The sequence below is a fragment of the Geotrypetes seraphini genome, chromosome 1 (genome assembly GCF_902459505.1).
Source record: "Geotrypetes seraphini chromosome 1, aGeoSer1.1, whole genome shotgun sequence".
Classification (NCBI taxonomy): Eukaryota; Metazoa; Chordata; class Amphibia; order Gymnophiona; family Dermophiidae; genus Geotrypetes; species Geotrypetes seraphini.
In genome coordinates this window covers 34,228,294-34,249,710 of record NC_047084.1, presented here as the reverse complement: position 1 = coordinate 34,249,710, position 21,417 = coordinate 34,228,294, and the positions used below count along the sequence as shown (strand labels likewise).

General features: G+C 41.9%; 1 protein-coding gene across 3 annotated transcripts in view; it reads right to left on the bottom strand.

The window, feature by feature from the left end:
* The window catches only part of CMYA5 (cardiomyopathy associated 5), a 119,819-nt gene extending 108,281 nt beyond the window's left edge, over window positions 1–11,538 (bottom strand). Inside the window, exon 1 of one of the 3 annotated variants that reach the window (XR_004537982.1) lies at window positions 11,289–11,537. Coding sequence is in view for 2 of the 3 variants with exons in the window: in XM_033929703.1 (XP_033785594.1) it covers window positions 11,289–11,404 (116 nt within the window). In the remaining variant the exon portion in view is untranslated. Of the gene's footprint in view, window positions 1–11,288 lie in introns of all 3 variants that reach the window. The other 2 variants (XM_033929703.1, XM_033929689.1) reach the window with 2 other exon arrangements.
* Between the last annotated feature and the right edge of the window lie 9,879 nt (window positions 11,539–21,417).

Sequence of the window (21,417 nt, the reverse complement as noted above, 5' to 3'; positions counted from 1 at the left end):
TGGTCTCCAAAACTGAACACAATACTCCAAGTGGGGCCTCACCAACGACCTATACAGGGGCATCAATAACTTCTTTCTTCTACTGGTTACGCCTCTCTTTATGCAGCCCAGCATCCTTCTGGCAACAGCCACTGCCTTGTCACACTGTTTTTTTGCCTTTAGATCTTTGGACAATATCACCCCAAGGTCCCTCTCCTCGTCCGTGCATATACGGTTCCTTCCAATTATTATTCCTCAAATGCATTACTCTGCATTTCTTTGCATTGAATTTTAGTTGCCAGATATTAGACCATTCCTCTAACTTTTGTAGATCCTTTTTCATGTTTTCCACTCCCTCCTTGGTGTCTACTCTGTTACAAATTTTGGTATCATCCGCAAAAAGGCAAACCTTTCCTTCTAACCCTTCAGCAATGTCACTCACAAACATATTGAACAGGATCGGCCACAGCACCGAACCCTGAGGGACTCCACTACTCACCTTTCCTTCCTCTGAGCGACTTGCATTAACCATCACCCTCTGGCATCTGTCCGACAACCAGTTTCTAATCTAGTTCACCACTTTGGGTCCTAACTTCACCCCTTCAGGTTTGTTCAAAAGCCTCCTGTGAGGAACCATGTCAAAGGCTTTGCTGAAATCTAAGTACTGTATATACTTGAATATAAACCGGGATTTTGGGGCCCAAAAATTGGCCCAAAAATGGGGTTCCTGGTTTATATTTGAGCCAATGCTCCCTCCCAGAATTTTTCAGGCCACTACTACCAGGCTCTGCCCCTCTCCTCCCTGCCCTATCCTCTTACCTCTGCCTATCCCTGGTGGAGGTACAGCGGGCAGGAGCAAGCTTTCCCAAATTCACGAGAGCCAGTAAGGAAGCCACTCAGCGCCAAGCAGCAGCGCCAAATCACGCTGCTGCTTGTGCCACTCAGCGACCAAAGAAACTGGATCTGCGGCAACCAGTTAGCAGTGGGGCAGGAGTTTGGCAAGTTTGCTCCTGCCTGCTGCACCAGGGTCAGCAGAGGAATGAGGATAGGGCAAGGAGGGGGGACATAGGGCAGAGCCTGGGAAGGAGGGTGCAGAATCTGACAGGGGAAGGAAGGGTGCTGGGTGTAGAGCCTGACGGGAGGGAGGGAAGGAAGGAAGGTTGCTGTGTACAGAGTCTGACAGGGGAGGGAGGGAAGGGGGTCTCGACTTGTATTTGGATCGACTTATATTTGAGTATATACGGTAAATTACATCTAGCATATGTCCTTGATCCAGTTCTCTGGTCACCCAATCAAAAAATTCAATCAGGTTCATTTGGCATGATTTACCTCCTATATCTAGGAAGTTCACTCTCCTTTCTTTCAGCAACACTTCCATTATTTTTCCAACAACCGAAGTGAGGCTTACTGACCTGTAGTTTCCTGCTTCATCTCTGTGACCACTTTTGTGAATAGGGACCACATCCGCTCTCTTCCACTAATGTTGTAGCTCTGCCTCCTGGTCTCAAACTCCTTTCCTCTAGCTATCAGCACAGCTCAGGGTGAGTCTCTCTGCTTCTCCTTTCAAAATAATAGCATGGAAGAACCAGAAAATATATGGTCTCTCAGAACATTGTTCCCCATGTTCCCATGTGATGGGAAAAGGTAATTTTCTCCCAGGTCTGGGAGGAATGGGATTTAGGACTTTGTGGGAAAAGGGAATTCAGACATTGCAGCCTTTGAAAGAGGCAGATCTACCTCGAGTACTCATGCTGATTTTGCAAGATTAGCGTCAGGAAGCACTTCTGCTAGTACCAAAGATGTTTGCAGTGTCATGATAGAAGCTGTTACCAGCATTTCCTCAGCGTACTCTCAGAAGAGTGGTTCTCCAGCTCTGCTTCCAGATTTCTTTAGTTAGTGAGGTTTAGGAATGGTACAGTCTGGACAAGGCATAGTGGACCAGATCCTTTCATACTAGATACCTGTATCATCAGGGCAAAAAAAATCCTAGGTGTTTATATATATTTGGAGATGGATATATTTGAAGGATCATGAAGACTGCTAATCATGAAGACTGCTAATCAAGTGGAGAAAGCTTCATCAAAGGCCAGACAAATCATAGGTTGTATATGCAGGAGTTTCGTCAGCGTAAGCCCAAAGTCATAATGCCATTGTATAGATCCATGGTGAGACCCTATCTGAAATACTGTGTACAATTCTGGAGGCCACATTACCGCAAAGATGTGCTGAGACTTGAGTCGGTCCAGCGAATGGCCACCCGGATGGCCACCCGGATAGTTTATAATTTGGTCATTCTTCCAGCATTCTAGTCAACTTTGTTTGCTTTTAATAGTTACCTGATAGAGGAATAGTCATTTTATTCTTGGATCCTGCTTCTGTTTTTGTGAACTTTAGAAGGATAATTGATCTTTTTCATTTCCTAAGTAAATGTATGTATTCTTGCTTTAATTTGTTATAGACTATTATCCTTTTTTTTTCTGTACAAGAGTTAATTCTTGGTTAATTATTGTAAATCTTATATATAAAAAAAAAGAGTGAATCTCTTCAAAAAAGTGGTACATGAATAGAAATAAATGTCAGCCAGCTTTTGGCTGAGGTTATTTTATCATGATTTTCTGCCCATAACACGATTTACAAGTTGCATTATGGTTTTTACATAGTAATGAGCTGCTTTATATGCATTTGCATGTTTTACATCTCATTGCCGTGTAACTCACAGTGATCTAAATATTGCCATGGTGAGAAAAGGTCAGTTGTGTATGTCTCCCGTATGAAGAACGGCTGGATAAATTGCAGCTTTACACACTCGAGGAACGCAGAGAGAGGGGAGACATGATCGAGACGTTCAAATACCTCACGGGCCATATCGAGGTGGAGGAGGATATCTTCTTTTTCAAAGGTCCCACGGCAACAAGAGGGCATCCGTGGAAAATCAGGGGCGGGAAATTGCATAGCGACACCAGGAAATACTTCTTCACCGAGAGGGTGGTTGATCGATGGAATAGTCTTCCACTACAGGTAATTGAGGCCAGCAGCATGCCTGATTTTAAGACTAAATGGGATAGACACGTGGGATCTCTTCACAGAGAAAGGTAAGGGAGGGTCATTGGTGGGCAGACTAGATGGGCCGTGGCCCTTATCTGCCGTCACTTTCTATGTTTCTATGAGTGCTGAGACAAGAATGCCTCTGCTACAGTGGATTCTGGACTTGTGGGGAGTATTGGATTACTGGAAAATTGGATATCCTAAAACCTATGGAAAAGAAAGATTGTGGGTTAAACTTAAGATTACGGGCAGAAGTTTCTAAGGTTGCTGACTCCCATGTTAAATGAATAACACTACTGGTAAGCCACCTCACAAACAGCGTTATTCCAGTGAACAAGGAGCACTGGGCCTCAAAGCTGTGACCAAAACCTGTACTCCTGGGCTGCAGCCTGTAGGCCTGTGTGCCACCCCCCTCCACATACACACATACTTCACATAAGAGTGAATCTCTTCAGCTGATGGATCCAAGATGGCCGCAGTTGACTGAAGCTGTGTAGACGCCCCGGGATTTTCGCATCATAAAGCTAATTTCTTGGATATTTTGGTGCTCCATTGTGAGCAAATTGCCTGAAAATGCCGAAGAGGAGAGGCAAGAGCATTGCTGGGGTCTCGCAGCGCTCTGGGACCCCCTCTTTCACTACAATTGATGCGTACCTGAGACGCCTTAAGAATGACCCGTTGATGTTGGAACCTCGCGCACTGGAGCCGCAGGCAGTAAGCAGAGCCGGTACAGATCTCCCAGGGCCGGATACAACTTTGAGCCCTGACCTTAGAGCTCTGCCTCCAGAACCCCAGTGTTCCAGCTCACCTCGGGGTCAGGACGCAACGAGAGAAGCCGCGTCTCTGTCCCAGGAGGCTGAAAGTTCTAGTATGGTGAGCCCGAAGATTCCTGACCAACTATCACTGGAGGAAGTTGAGCAACCTCAAGCAGGAGAGCAGCAAGCTGTGGGATTTGCGGGTGAGCAAATAGTAGCTACGCCTTTACAATCCTTTACTATGTTGAAGCCATCCGAAGTGACACTAGATTCCCTTTGGAATTTAATAATAACACTAGGGAAATCTTTAATTCTGCAAACACAGGCACTGGACACAATGAAGAAATAAGAGAATTAAAACAAAAAATGACTTCCTTTAAAACCCAAGGAGACAAATTGGATAACGACCTGGTAGATATTCGTCGTGTTCAAGACACATTAATTAGAGACAATATTTACCTAAGAAGAAAATCTGAGACACTAGAGAATAACTCCCGTAACAATAATTTGCGATTTATAAATTTTCTGAAACTGTATACCTCATCACCTAGGGAGATATTAAAGAGATATTTCTTGGAAATACTGGCGATAGCAGAAGAATTAGTACCACCCTGTACACAAGTATATTACCTACCAACTAAACTCCAACAGCCAGAGCAAGAGGAAAAAAAAATTAAATGTTACGGACATTTTGGAGAAATCTGACAGTGAATTAGTTCAACCTTCTACTTTATTGGTATCAGTAGCATTACTGTCAGATAAGATATGGATTTTGAAGTTATTTTTCAAAAATAGAATGAAAGATTTCCTGGATCTCCGCATACAAATATTTCCAGATGTTTCTCGTGAAACCCAGAAACGTAGAAAGCAATTTTTACTTTTAAAACCAGGAGTCATTTCGATTGGTGGAACTTTTTTTCTTAAGTACCCATGTTAATGCTTAGTTAATTTTGGTTCTGTTAAATATGTGTTTTTTGAACCCACACAATTGACAGCTTTTATATCTTCTAGACATCTTGAGGGGAGTAATAACTAGAACATAGTTTATAATTTGGTCATTCTTCCAGCATTCTAGTCAACTTTGTTTGCTTTTAATAGTTACCTGATAGAGGAATAGTCATTTTATTCTTGGATCCTGCTTCTGTTTTTGTGAACTTTAGAAGGATAATTGATCTTTTTCATTTCCTAAGTAAATGTATGTATTCTTGCTTTAATTTGTTATAGACTATTATCCTTTTTTTTTCTGTACAAGAGTTAATTCTTGGTTAATTATTGTAAATCTTATATATAAAAAAAAAGAGTGAATCTCTTCAAAAAAGTGGTACATGAATAGAAATAAATGTCAGCCAGCTTTTGGCTGAGGTTATTTTATCATGATTTTCTGCCCATAACACGATTTACAAGTTGCATTATGGTTTTTACATAGTAATGAGCTGCTTTATATGCATTTGCATGTTTTACATCTCATTGCCGTGTAACTCACAGTGATCTAAATATTGCCATGGTGAGAAAAGGTCAGTTGTGTTAGGGTCCTTTCAGTCATGTTAAGGGGCAAACAATATAATTTACAGCCCTAATGCAGCTTGATAACTTCCTCCTATATGTTTTTGTCTGATTCCAATCTTTACCACCTGAACAAAGGCAAATTACTTCAGATGACCTCCATTAACTTCCTACTTCAGAAGACTAAAGAATAAGACTGGAAAGTTAAAATGTATGAGACTACATGAAAATGTAGATTATAATAGGCATCTCAGAGACCTGGTGAAAAGAGGACAATGGAAAGGACATTGTGATACCAGGGTAGAAATGATAATAGAATGATAGAGTAGAGCAAATTAAGTGCTTTATGTTATAGATCAGTACTTAATTTCTGGAGGAGTAGCCTGGAACACATCTCCCTAATTTCTTTTCGGACTCCAGAATAGCAGGGTGTTCTGCTCCAGCCCATCCTTTCCAGGCAGCCTGCATGGAAGAGGAAGGGAGGGCAGAGAAAGAAACAGGAAGGCTTATGACTTTAATGGCACAATGGAAGATTTAAATTATTAATAATAATAATAATAACAGTTTATATACCACAGGACCGTGAAGTTCTATGCAGTTTACAATGGTTAAAAGATGTTACAAATTAAGTAGAATTAACAAGGTTAGAAACTAGTTATTAACAGCACTAGAGATCAGTTATTGTGGAGTATGATTGTACATAGTTTTAGTCCCCATATCACTGTATGCTTCTCAAGGGAGATGTGCATCTAATTTACCCTTACCCTTAGCACTCTATGCCACTCTTAAGGAGATGTGCATCTAGTTTACCCTTAAATCCTAGAACAATGGATTCTGCAATTTCTTCCTCTGGGAGAGCATTCCAGGTGTCGACCACTCGCTGCGTGAAACAGAACTTCCTGATATTCGTCCTCTTGTCTGTGTCACATTGGACATTGTAAATAACTGCTTTCTCTGCTCTATTTTGTCAAATCCTTTCAGTATTTTGAAAGTCTCGATCAGATCCCCTCGCAGTCTCCTCTTCTCAAGGGAGAACAACCCCAGTCTCCTAAGTCGTTCCTCGTAGTCCAGGTTCTCCATACCTTTCACTAGCTTCGTTGCTCGTCTCTGCACCCTCTCTAGCAGTTTTATATCCTTCTTTAGGTATGGAGAGCAATGCTGGATGCAGTATTCCAGGTACGGTCTGACCATGGTTCTGTAGAGCGGTGTTATAACTTTCTCTGATCTACTCATAATTCCCTTCTTTATCACGCCTATTTGCTTTCTTCGCCGCCGCCACACATTACACTGACAGTTTCAGGGTCCTATCTATCAGTACACCCAGGTCCTTATCCTGTTCGGTCTTTCTCAGAGTTACACCTGACATACTATACTTGTGATCTTTATTTTTTCTGCCTAAATGCATCACTTTGCATTTTTCCACATTAAACTTCATCTGCCATTTATCTGCCCACTTCTCCAATTGATTCAAGCCACTCTGGAGTTCCTTGCTGTCCTTCTGCGATCTGACTCAGTATAAGGGATTGTACTAGGATTCTAAATGATGAAACATCGAAATATGCTCTAATGGACCGAAGCTTCCAGAGAGTAAAAAAAACCCTTTCTAACTAAGTAGTCCACCTGGTCTTTCATGGTTAGACTCTGGTCCAATGTTACACCCAATACCTTCATAGTGGGTTGGATGGGATAACTATGTTTATTGATGCACAGTGATGTTTTAGTGTCAAGTGGGTGTGGCAAAGCTACAAAAAATTTTGTTTTTTCTGAATTAAGCTTCAGTTTGAATTCAGTCATCCATTGCTCCTTCGAGTTTAGTATTTCTGTTGCCTTAGGAGTGACTTCCGAGAGAGAGGTAGCAAATGGGATAATGATCGTAAAGTCATCTGTGTAACTAAATAATTTTATCCCCAGCTGGGTTAGTTGTACACCTAAAGATGACAAGTAGACATTGAAAAGCAGTGGGGATAATGGTGACCCTTGCGGCACACCAGATGGATTGCTCCAGGTATCAGAAAGATCGTAATTAAAACATACTCGATAGGTGCACTCAGTGTTGACTGGAAGGTAGTTTCTACATGCTGTAAATGATGTCCCCATGGATAAGCTCGTCCTGGAACCAACAAAAGGGGTAACTACTTGAGATCTAGGCCTTACTGGAATGCAGGACCTGGACCAAGGGATGACAATGGTGGGTTCACTATGCAACCGTGATCACAATGTGATTGAATCTTTCATAATTACAGAAGGTAGATCACTCAAATCTACTGCTGCAGTGTATAATTTTAAAAAGGGATACTGTGAATAATGAGGAAATTAGAAAAAACAAACTAAAAAGGTTTGGCTGCCAGGATCAAAAGTTTGCATGAGGCATAAAAATAAGTTAAAAATACTGCTATTGATGCCCAGATCAAATAAATCCCTTGCACTAAAAAAGGCCAAAAGAAGACCCAATGACTGCCCATGTGTTTTTAAAGTGAAATGAAAGATAGATAAACCAACACAGCATCTTTAAATTAAAATAAAAAAATAAAAAAAGTAAAACAGTAACAAAGCAGACTAAGAGACTTGGGAAAGATATTGTTTAGCTCTGGAACTGAGCTATGAGAAATTAATCTACTCGGGGATCTGCTGGATATTTGTGATCCAGACTGGCTACTGTGACTGTACCAGAGATAGAACACTCTATAACGCTATAACGCTTGGTTTGACTCAGCATGGCTTATGTTGCATGTATGTTCAAGTCTGTACTTTCCCTAAGGGTGTCCATAACTGACCTCACTTGCAACCCATGAAGCCTCACAGCTAAATATACTACTACTTGGAACATCTGGCCTTTTACATTCTCCTCTGTTGATTCCCTTCTGATTATCATCATCATCATGCAGCAGACATAGATGACAATTCTGTAAATGGTGTTTATATTTACATGCCTCTTGAATGCATAAATGTACAGAATACCAGTTTTGCAGATGAGTGCATACTTGCATATACAAGGTGCAAGCAAAGCGCCTAAGTATGGATATGCCTGAATGGTATAGTGTGGAAATTCAAGGAGTTATTCACATAGGTTAGTATAACAAAGTTAAATCCTGGAGAATTGGGTTCAATTGCTACTGCAGCTCCCTGTGACCCTGGGCAAGTCACTTAACCCTCCATTGCCCCAGGTTCAAAAACAGATTGTGAGCCCACTAGGGACAGAGTACTTGCATATGATGTGTACAGCACTGCGTATTTTTAGTAGTGCTGTAGATATGATTAGTAACATAACATAACATAAATTTGTATTTATATATCGCAAAGGCTTTTTGGTTCTATGTGGTTTACAAAAATGGTGTACTGAACAATGTCAGTGAGCTACAAGTAACTTAGGAAATAACAAGTAAAGTGAAGAGACACATCTGTATGCATCTTAGGAAGGTATCATAAGAATTGAGAGAAAAGTTGCATTTTTAGAAGCTTTCTAAAATGCATGTAGGAAGATGATATTCTAATCATTGGATTCAGTTCTGAATCTCTGGAGGCAGCTTGGTATGCTAAGAGTCTGTTAATGAACCTTTTTGGGGTAAAGAAGGACTGATATCGAGTGGAATGGTCAGGCCCCGCAAAGATGAACTGAGCAGTGAGGTAGCTGGGTAGTAGGCCATGTAGCGCTTTGAAGAAGAGTCATCCAAACTTGAAGAGGACTCTTCCCTCAATCCATAGCCAGTGTAGTAGTAATAGGGGCTGCCATTTTCATATGCAACTTACTGATTACTGTAAATTATGCATGCCTTTGGAAACCTACAACTATTGCAGATTTATGGCTAATGTAAATGTTAGGTGCATCAATGCTAGTTTTCTACAAAGGAAGCTGGACCCCCAAAATGCCTTCATACAGTAGAATAGGCTGTCACTGTGTGACATTGGGGCACTTAACAGTAAGCACCCACTTACAGAATTGCTCTCATAATGCTCAGTGCCTACTCCTTAGTTTAATCAAGACTGTTCCAAGATGTGTACTAGAGGGGAACTTTCTTTAGCAGCAACATGTCACAATGTTCAGAGAGATTCTTGCTTTGTAAATCATCATTTCCTATTACCCCAATCAAAATAAAGTTTTTAAAATTTATTCCTCCCTAGGATTCTAAATTTAATGTTTTCACCCAGTTTCTTGTTCGGGTGCAAATTATGTATCTTAGCAATAGTTCTGCTTATTTACTGGCTAGCTGAAACTACTCTTCTCAAGCAGTTTATCTCCGGGCACTGTCCATATTCCATGCTGGATGGAAAAAAAAAAAAAGCATCTGTTACCGCATATCTAAGCTTAATTGTCAAAGTACCATAAGATTCACCATATAATGCAAACCACTAGCTGGAAAAACACAATTTCTTCAAAACCACACATGCAGGCAGAGGTAATTTACAAATGAAAACACAATTTTGGAAGCGCTCAAGGTCTTTTCCGCAGGTAAACTTCTAAAGTGGTCTAGCTTCCATACTTCAGGATATCGAGCATGCCTTGTCTGGTAATAAATCCTCTGCCACTCCTGCTTGACATCAAAGTGAAAGGGCAATGACCCGACACGCCGCTCGTTTTAACTTGGGAAGTCTAAACTCAGCCACCTTATGACGTATATTGTAAGGCAAAAACCAGACATCCCAGTTCAACGAATACATTTTTTTCCCCTAAAATAGCTAAAATTTTGCTCAGGAGGATCATATTTGAATTAAAATGCCTATGTGCTTTGATTTTCCAAAGCAGCAAAAAAAAACAACCAAACAAAACTTGTCTGCACGTATCCAACACTTCTACATTAAAAATTCTATGGGGTCCAACAGAGGACATGGGTTGTTCCTGTGGTTGGGATGTTCTGAGAGCGCAGATGGAAGATACCTGCAGTTTTGTGTTTCCCCCTTTTTTCCCTACCCTGCGCTGTTTGTTATCCTCTTGTTTTTCCCACCATCCCTATGCTCTTTGATGGTGCGGTTGTTTGTATTGCATTGATCCTCGCCGGGTTTATGGCTTGATTCTGCTTTTCTGGTCTGTACTTTTTGTATGTCCTGTGTTACTCTGGTTGACCTCAATAAACATGATATTAAAAAAAAACAACTTGTCTGAACTTTCCTGAGGGGATTGGGAGGGGATAGGTTACTTTTTGGGTTTTGATAAACCGTTTCTGAATGTCTATAAATGCTTAATTTTATGGTTATGACATGTATGTTATAGCGTACTTTTTATAAGTTCTGGAAATTTAATAAAGAATTATAATGATAATTGTTGGGTAGGGTGGGGGGAAGGGTATTAATCTGTTTGTGTCTTGCAAGGATATTAAGTGATGTTTTAAAGTATAAAATGTTTTTATCCTCTATTCCACTTATTGAAAGTGTTAAAAAGAAAAGAAAAAATTAATTAAGAAAAAGGATGATGAAAGGAAAGAAAAAAGGGGGGTTTCTTTTTCCTTCAATACCTCTTTTTTTTTTTTTTACGTCTACTACATTATTTTAGATGATATTTTCTTATCTTTCTATTATATATACCTAATCAATTCTTGTTGTAATCGATTACAAGTTTATATCCGGTTGTTTTTACATGATTCAGCTGTTAATATGGATTATTATTTTTCTTTTACTGTATTTTGATAAAATCTTTAATAAAATTTCATGGGAAAAAAAGAAAGTGTTAAAAATGAATAAAGATTTATTTAAAAAAAAAATAAAAACCCAAAACAACACAAACGAGCAAGGCCCCACATAATCCCCGGTGTAAAGAAACCTAACGTGTAAGCGACAGAGCATGCGAGTTTGTGTATGTGGGGAAAGGGGCGGGAGCAGCACACAGCGCTTTGGTGACGTTTTGCAATAACTTTAGAAAAGAGGGGGTGGGGAACCCTTTCAATCATTAAATCATATACTGTATTTCAAAAGTTGTTGGAATTTGTGTTTTGGTTTTTTTTTTTTTTTAAGAATCCTTTTGGAAAATGAAAGTTAAAGGAAACTAAATGTGATCGTTGCTCTAGGCTGCACTACCTGCTGGTCAGCTCCTCGGCTTCGTGCGGTTCCAGCACACCCTCAGGCACTTCCTCGTCTATGGAGAAGGAGATTTCGGACGCCCGATCGCTGTCCGCGGGGCCCGGACCCTCCATGTTTCCCCTTCTCAAATCGCCCAGGAGTTGCTGAAAGCAAGGAGCCTCATCACAACAACTTCAGCGATCACCAGACCCAGGACAGTCTTTAAATAGAATGAAATGCCAGTCCTGCTCGTCCCGGCCCTTCCCTCTTTTGGGGACTGGCCCCCAGGGTCCTAGACCCTGTCAATTTCATCCTGATATACACGGGTGGTGACAGGGAGGGACGACAAGGTGACTGACCCATACTACAGACTAAAAAAAAGTTAATGCAAAAGCCAGGGGTTCTCAACCCAGTCCTCCCGAGAAACCCAGCTAGTCAAGTTCTCAAGATATCCACAATGAATATGCATGAGATAGATTTGCATGCAAATTTATCTCATGTATAGTGGTTGCATGTACAGAATACTGAAAACCTAACTGGTCAGTGGAGACCCCTAATCTCCAACCCTAGTATCCCCTCTTCCTTTACCTATCATCCCATAGTCTCCTCTACCCTATGGCATCCACCATCAATCTATTTCCCTACCTCTCAACCACCCTCCCTGCACTGTCCATTTCTCTTATTCCCAAACCCCCTCCCCCCAGTGTCCATTGTTTCACTCCTTCCTCTCTTTTTTTTCCACCTCTTCAGAAGCTCTCGCCTTCTCCCCCTCCCCCCCTGATTTTATATAGGTCATCCATATTTGGGCACCCAGAAGTGCATTCAAATTAATTAGTTAATGAGGCATCAATAATAATTGGAGTTAATTGGCAACACTAGTCACTATTCTAAAACATCAGTACCTATTTTTCATAGTGCGCAATTCAAAGGGGATGTAGCTAGGAGAGGCATATGGGCAGAGCAGGGGTCATTGACAGAAGTTAGGCATGATGTTTTAGAATAATGTCATATTCACATCGAAATTGGGCACCGGCTTTACACCAGATTTCAGCAATCCTAAATCCAGTGCCCAACTTCAGATACAAGATCTGGGGACTGGGTAAAATGAGGATCCCGTGGACCCCACAGACCTCAGGGATTTACTGCACGTCTTTAAAAATCTGCTTATCTTGGGGGTATGAGTGTGATCTGTGAGGTTTGTGTGAATTAAAATGAAGATCCCTGCAATGCCCCACACCACAGCCACTTTCTTTTTAAAGCTATACACTTTAGCTCCGCAGGATCCATGGGGCACCCATGTAGAAGGCATTGGGGTGCAAAAAAGCTGGACATAACAAAAAGAAGAGCAGGAAATTCATGCAGTATTCAGCACCAGCAAACACAAACAGAAAATGTAGAAGTCAAAACAGACTCCATGGAACTTAAAGTGCACGGGCTTAAAAAGAAAGCGGCCTCAAGGATCCTCATTTTCAAATTCCTGCTGACTTCACGGATCTCGCTCACTCTATAGATCTTCATTTTAACTCCTGCGGACCTCCTGGATCTCGCTGGGAGTAAGATGATACATGGGGTGAGTGGGATCTATGAGGTCTGCGAAAGTTAAAACGAAGATCCGTAGAGTGCGTGGGATCCGTGAGGTCCAGAGAAGTTAAAAATTGAGATTCCCTGGAGACTACACACACCCCCCTAAGGACCAGGGTCTGTAAATTATTCTTATTACTCTAATCAGTACCTTATATGGAACTAACAGGGCACTCTACACCACTGAAAGGCTTCACCAAACCACACATTGCAGTCACTCAAACACAAGTGGACAAAAACACAAAAACAAAGAAGAAAAAAAGAAAAAGCAGTGGAGAAAAAGCCACAGATCTGCTTCATCTGGCAAAAAACTCCACTTCATTAAGATAAACACTTACACATGTGACAACACAAAAAGGTGAAAAAAAGGTGAAAAACAACACTATAACAGCCTGTAGAGCATCATGTCATTCAGCATGCCAGGAAAAAACTCCAAACATCCAGCAAGCTCAACACTTTGTCCCGCCTCTTGGAACCCATGGTTTGAAAGGCGAGTAACCTGACTTCCTAATTGACATGGAAAGTTGACACCACCTTTGGCTAAAATGAAGAGGCTGTACGGAAACTCTCGCATTGTAATGACACCACCTTCAGCTAAAATAAAGGGACCATATCTAGAGAAACTCCTGCTTCTGTAAACCTGAGGAATGGTTCCCTGCATGAAAGTACCTGCATCTCTGAGACTCTCTTCAGAGGCTATGGCTACCAGAAAAACTGTCTTCAATGATAGATTCAGAATGGTTACCTCCTGCAAAGGCTCAAAAGGTGTCTTGCTTAGGCCACTCAGATAATGTTAAAGTTCCATGTGGGAAACGGCTGTCTTACTGGAGGACTCAACATGAACGCCCCATTCAAAAATCTGACTATATCTGGATTTGAAGCCAAGGAACCTTTTTTCACTTGGGATCTGAAACATGAGAGACCTGCAACTTGCGCTTTGAGGAATCCTACTGCCAGCCTCTTTTCTTGACCAGCTTGCAAAAAAGCCCAAACCATCAACACTGAAGCTCTCCAAAAGGATCTACCTGATGATTCATGCACCACTGCTGAAACAATCCCCAGGCCTTAGCATAGGCTGTGATTATTGCTGGTCTCTTTGCTCTTAGGAGGGTAGCAATAACCACCTCCAAATAGCCTTTCAAGATTCAAAGCACAACTGAAAGCTTATTATTTCTCACAGGCCTTTTATTCAGAATCTGACAGATTAAAATAAATAAATAAAATAAACCAAGTTAAATGGGGACTCTTTTTATTCCTTAGCATGATGTTTTATCCTTTCCCTACCTCAGATTTTATTGTAATTAACCTTTTGCTTTCTCATGTTCTTTTTTGATGTTGGTTGTTTTTTTTCCTGTATTGGTATTAGTTTGTTTCTTAACCCTCCTTTTATATGAGTTTTTAAACCATTTAGATTTTAACCCTGGTTTTATATTTGCAGTATATTAAATAAATGGAACTTTCCACACTAAGGCTGCACGCTCAAGAGACAGACCAACATGTTACAGATTCTCTAATGGAACTGGACCCTGAGACAAGAGATCTATGTGCACCAGTAGCTTGAGAGCCTTGTCTCTTTGCAGGTGTACTAAATCCCTGTATCACAGCTGACATGGTCCATAAGGAGCAACTAGAATCACCTATCTGGGATGGTTTGCTATCCAACAGATGACTCAGACTATCAATGGTCAAGGGGAAAATATGTTGCATTGGCTAGTGTTGGACCACAGCATCTAAGCCGTCACTTCTTGGTTTGGCTCTCCTGCTGAAAAATCGAGCAATTTTCTTGTTGTCTACTGACCCCATGAAGTCGATCATTGGAGGCCCTAACGCCGCACTATGTAGTCAAATACCCTCTGGTGTAGTGACCATGCCCCTGGGCATAGAGCTTCTTAGTCCTGCGGTATATAAGTTGATTATGTTATGTTATAGCCAGCCTGCGCATTGTCTATCCCCATTACCTATGCTGCTGATATCACTTGCAGATAGATGTCTGCCCAACTGAACAGCAGTTTGGCCTCCTGGCTCAGTGGAACATTTCTGGTGCCTCCCTGTCAACTGACATAATCCACTGTGGAGGCATTGTCTGAGAACACCCTGACCACTTTGCTTTCCAGGTGTTTCTCCAGAGTTTGCAAGGTGAGCTGAATGGCCAATAGCTCCAGACGGTTTATAGATCACTTCTGTGTTTGAAAGTCCATCAGCCTTGGACGTACTCATGCAACAATGTCTTTCCCCAGCCAAAGAGGCTGGTATCAGTGATTAAAATCACCCAAGAGGAAATGTAGAGTGCCAGAGCCTCTTGCCAGAGACTTTGGTCTCAGCAACCAATGTAAGCTCCACCCAACCTCTATTGTCCATTGCAGTGGCATCTGAAGCAAATCCATCTGTGGGGACCAGCGAGACAACCGTACATGCTGGAGGGAATACCTATAATCCCTCACCCAAGGGACCATGTCTATGGTTGCCGTCATGGAACCTAGTATCTGGGGATAGTGCCATGCCTTAGGCACTGACATCAAGAAGTCTGATATGTTTCACAAGCTTCCATTTACGTGGCTTGGGAAGACAGACACAAGCCTCTTCCAGGTCGAAGCATATTCACAAGTACTCCAACTGTTGACCGTTCTAAGTGAATCTTGCAGAAACTGATGAACCAACCCAGGTCCTACAACAGCTGGACCACTTGAGCCACCACACTCCTTCCATTTTGGACAGGGTTCTGATCAGCTAATCGTCCAAGTAGGGATGCACTTGAATTCCCTTCTTTTGGAGAAGGGTCGCTACCACCACCATTACCTTGGTGAAGTTGTGTGGCACCACTGTCAGCCCAAATGGAAGTGCGGAGAATTGGAAATTTCTTCCCAGCACATGTAATCTCAAGAATCTCGAACTTGGATATAAACCCCCAAAATAATAAAAGAATATCAGAGCAGATCAGAATCACACCTTCTCAACTTGCTTTCCAAGGACAAAAACTGGAGGGGGCTCTACAGCTTCCGGGGAGGCAGCCGAACTGAAAAATATTAATTTCATCCTTCTGCAATCAACTCACAAGTATGGGAATATCACCTACTGTTAGGACTCATGTCCTTTGCACCAGAAACTATAGTACAGGTCCTCGCCGACTTACAACTGCAATTGGTTCCGACTGACAGGTCGCAAGTTTATCTGGACATAAGTCGGCCTATGTTAATACAGTATGTGTATCTAGCACAAAAATAAGGTGATACCCTCTTTTTATCAAACTAACTTAGTATTGTGCAGGATTGGTGGAGTTAAATAATTTATAAAACTAACTATATTTTTTACCCCTCCCCATGTACCTTTTCCCTGGTGGTCCAGCGGTGTATCCTGCACTGAGCCCCTCCTGCCGATGTCAGAAGCCAGCAGTGCACCCGGGCCGGCACGAACAGAAGCAAGCTTTTGGAGCTCCTGCCCGGCCCTAAGCAGCTTTCTGAATGGCTACCGCGAGAACTGCATGTCCCATGAGAACTGGTGGCAGTGTTTCAGTGAGCGGGTCGGGATGGGAGTTCCAAAAGCTCACTCCTACACGTGCCAGCCCAGGTGCGCAGCTGGCTTCTGACTGCTGACATTGGCAGGAGGGGCTCAGTGCGGGATACACCTCTGGACCACCAGGGAAAAGGTATGCGGGGAGGGGTAAAAAAATAGTTAGTATGGGCTGGGATGGGGGAAATGCATCATAAAGTCGAACCGTCGTAAGTTGCATAAGTCGTAAGTCGACGAGAACCTATTTTCTAAGAATATAACTTAGGAAGACTATTACTCCACTGCAGCTGTACTCACTCGAGGAACGCAGAGAGAGGGGTGACATGATCGAGACATTCAAGTATCTCACGGGCCATATCGAGGTGGCAGAAGATATCTTCTCTTTCAAGGGTCCCGCGGCAACAAGGGGGCATCCGTGGAAAATCAGGGGCAGGAAACTGCACGGGGATACCAGGAAATTCTTTTTCACTGAAAGAGTGGTTGATCGCTGGAATAGTCTTCCACTTCAGGTTATTGAGGCCAGCAGCGTGCCTGATTTTAAGGCCAAATGGGATAGACAAGTGGAATCTATTCACAGAGAAAGGTAGGAGAGGGTCATTGGGGTGGGCAGACTAGATGGGCCGTGGCCCTTATCTGCCGTCTATTTCTATGTTTCTATGGTCTTTTGGGTCCAAGTGAAAGCCCTGATTCTTGTTTTAAAAGTTAAATTTTCTTTCAGTTAAAAAAGCATATTGGTCACACATTTGGAGAAAAGTATGTCTTCTGTTCTGCCTGTTTGTTTTTTAAAATTCTTTATTCATTTTAAAACACATTCAATAAGTGAAAACAGAATGAATTAAACATTTTACACTGTAGACATCACTTAAATTTTACAAGATTCATACATATTGATACCCTCCCCCACCCAATCTAAACTTTATCATTAAAATTACTATAAAATTTACATAGCTTCAAAAATATATTATACATATTTTAAAACAGAAAATACACATATATAACCATTCAAACTTATTTATCAAACCACAAAAATACCACCCTTTCCCATTACCATCTGCAAAAATAGTTAATTAAAAACTTGTATTCCCCCCTCCCTGGATGTGCATTTTAACTAACAACAAAAAATATAACTATAATGATTCTACAAAGGACGTCAATGGGCCCCAAATTAATTTAAAATTATTATTCCCTAAAACAGCGTTCATTTTCTCATATTTATAAATTAGACATAAACTAGCCCACCAAAATGTAAAGTTGAGACGATCCCAGTTTTTCCAGTTTCGTGTAATCAATTGTATAGCTGTACTTGTCATAATTTAAAAAAGATGTCTTTTATGTTTATCTAGGGGATCTTTGATATGCAAAATGGTACCACAAATTACTATTTCATAAGTTAAAGGAATCTCAGAATCTAAAATATTATTAATATATCCCCAAATTGATTTCCAAAAAATCATTATCTTAGGGCAATAAAACAGTAAATGATCTAATATTCCTATGTCTAGGTGACAGTGCCAGCACCTATTAGATCTAGAATTATCTAACTCATTCAATCTAACTGGGGTTCAAAAAGAACGATTTAACAAAAAGAACCAAGTTTGTTTCATAGATTCTGATGCTGTACACTAGAGAATGACACGGGGAAAAAATCTGTCCCCGTCACCGCCCCGTCACCGCCATTCCCTTCACCGCCCCGTCACCGTCACTGCCATCCCTTTCACCACCCCGTCACCGCCACTGCCATCACATTCCATTCACCGCCCCGTCACCGTCCCCGCAGCATCCATATAAGCCTTAGTACTGTAATATTTAGCTTATTCCTTTCTTATAAATCAAAGTTCCTACTGCTGAACTAGAGAAAGAGATGTTCAGCTGGCAGGGCTTTGTTTATAAATTTTTATCAACACAACTAATATACTACTTTATCCTAAAGCAAAAAATAAATAAATAAATATAATTTTTTTTTCTACCTTTGTTGTCTGGTTTCTGCTTTCCACATCTTCTCATTCAATTCCTTCCATCCACTGTGTGTCTTCTCTCTGCGTCTTCCATTTGCTGTTACTGTGCCTCTCCCTTCACCCTCCCCCAATTGGTCTAGCACCCATCTTCTTCCCTCCGCTCCCCCATAGTCTGGCATCTGTCTTCTTCCCTTCCAGCATCTTCTCCCCACTCTGTCTTCCACATTTCCCTTCAGGGTCTGTTCTTCTCTACCCTCTTTCAATGTCTGTTCTATTCCTTTCCACCAACACCCTTCCCTCCCTCCTTTACAATCTGTTCCTTTCTACCACCCTTCAGCTCCTCTCGCGTGGCCTATCTATCTACCTCCCTCCCTCTTATTTTTGTGGCACGTTACAATGTAATTTGTGCAAGCCGCTGGAGCCTGCGAGCTCTGTCCCTGTCCCATTCCCACAAACTATCTCGCTTCTGTGTTCCTATTTTCCCCATTTCTAATATCTCTCCTATGTATCTGCCATTGCCCCCCATATACCATCCCCATGGCATGTCCCCTTTATGTCTCTGTTCCTATGCCCCATGCACATAATTTCCCCTCTTTCTGTTACCTTCCTCTGTCCAGATTTCCCCTATCTTCCTCTTCCATACCAGCGTGTCTCTTCTTTTCAACCCCATCTAGCTTCTTTCCCTCTTTCTCCCCCCCCCCCCTGCTTCCAGCATCTGGCTCACCTGCCTGTCTTCCCCTTTCTTTCCTGCTGTGGGTTTCTTTCTTTCCCTCTTCATCCCCTTGGCCCAGAATTTTTTTTTCCTTTCACTCCCTCCTTCCTAGTATGAGCCGGGAACAAACGCGATCTCACAGTCTAGCAGCCCCTACCTACCCGATCGCAGCGTTTAGCCAGCTCCCTCCCTCCACCTCACCTTACATTCCGAGTTTGCCGGCTTCCTTTTTCTCCAAGCCGCACGCGTTTAAAAAGACGCGGCAGGGCTGACTGAGCCTACCAGCGTTTCACCTCCGGTCAGGCACCCCTGCAGCCACCACCCGGCATTTGCCGATTCGGAGAGGAGGTCCTCTCTCCCTATTTAAGACCAGTGTGAGCCGCGGAAGAAGAGGGCTGACTGAGCCTACCAGCGTTTCACCTCCGGTCAGGCACCCCTGCAGCCACCACCCGGCATTTGCTGATTCGGAGAGGAGGTCCTCTCTCCCTATTTAAGACCAGTGTGAGCCGCGGAACGCGGCCCGCGGACGCGTGCCCAAGGCCGCGTGTCCGAAGGGGCGTGGCCAAAGGGGCAGGTCCTGCCCCTTTGAAGCCCCTTCGAAGCCACGAGGAGTGAGGAGCATTTCAGGGAACTATCATGGGAAAACAGAAAGCTAAGATCATATCTTCTTCTTTGAACGTGATTGGACCGATGGATCGTCATCTTTCTGTTTTAACTGGGACTCCTACAGAAGGTAGGTTTGAAATTCGATCCCAATCTGCTTCTATCTCTTTTGGCAAACCCACGCCTCCACCTCAGCCTCTTACAGCATTAAGCGAGAAGGTAGACTCTGTTTCCATATTAGGGTCAGAGCCAGCCTCTCCATTACTTTTAGAACTGGACTCTAAAAATGTATCTGAGGGGGAAAATCTTTTACGGTATCTCCTGTCTCAATGCCTATTGGTCCTATTTCTAGGCCTGAGATAGGCAATAAACAAATTACATTGCAAGATGTCTGGACTGTTGTAAATAGAATTGAGAACTCATTACAGGGCACTGTAGTTCAACTTTGTCAGTTTTCCTCAGAAATAACAAAGAAGGTGGCTGACCATGATTCTCAATTGGCAACTATGGGCAAGAAATTGGATAAAATAGAAACATCTGTTGTTGCAATACAATCAAGTGCTATATCTCATGTTAAGGATAATACTATATTACATCTTCAGTTGGAAAAAATGGAAAATAGTATGAGATCTAGAAACCTTAGGTTTTTGAATTTTCCTATTTCCCATTTTCTCTCTCCATTAGAACTACTAAAAATGTATTTTAAAGATATTCTTTCCTATACAGGTTTAGAAAAGTTTTCTCCAGATAATCTTTATTTGCCTACTAGCATTAAAAAGATATCAGTAGAAGAAGGGGGGGAAGATCAATTAGTATCTCCTGATAGTTTAAATATTTCCCAATTTCTTGAATCATCAAAAGATTATATAGCCAAGAGAGCAACATTATTAGTCACCTTTATGACTGAAATAGGGAAACAAGATATACTTAAATTGTATTTTCTGAACAAAAATGCCCTGTTCTGTGGTCAACAGATAAATATCTTTCCAGATGTCTCTAGACAGACACAGTACAGGAGGAAGCAATTCCTGCAACTCAAGGCGAGAACCTTGGGTGTGGGCGCATCATTTTTTCTTAAGTTTCCCTGCAAATGTTTAGTGACTTTTCAGAACACTAGATATATATTTTTAGACCCAGTTCATTTAGAGAATTTTCTTGTAGATAAACCTAAATTGGATATATTACCTGTTACTAATGCAGAAGCTGAGAAGGAATGAATATAGAGATTTATTGCCTGGTGTTATAATTTATTGAATATTGATGTTTAGTTTCTTATATTATTTCTGGAGGATAAAATTGCGATAGGATTAGTCAACCCTCAATAATGTGGGCTTGGCAATGTTTGTATTTTAATTTGAACTATTTTCTTTATATTTTTTATTTTTTGCTTAAGTTTGTTATGATATAATAATAAAAATTTATATAAAAAAAAAAGACGCGGCTGCACGAGTCCATCAAGCTTCTCCTCTCCTGCAACTTCCTGTTTCCGGTTGCGTCAGAGAAGCTTGATGGACTCGCGCAGCCGCGCGTGCACGGCTTTTTGAATGTGTGCGGCTCAGGAAAATGGAAGCCGGCAAACTCAGAATTTAAGGTGAGGTAGAGGGAGGGAGCTGGCTAAACGCTACGGGCAGGGCGGTGGCTGCGGGGACCGCGTGATCCTAAATGCCTCACTGCGGAGACAAGACCATTCACCGCTCCACAGGTTGTGAATGGCCTTGTCCCCGTCCCCGCAGCGACTGCTATTTTTAATTCCCCATTCCGGCGGGTTACCCACGGCTAAACGCGGCTA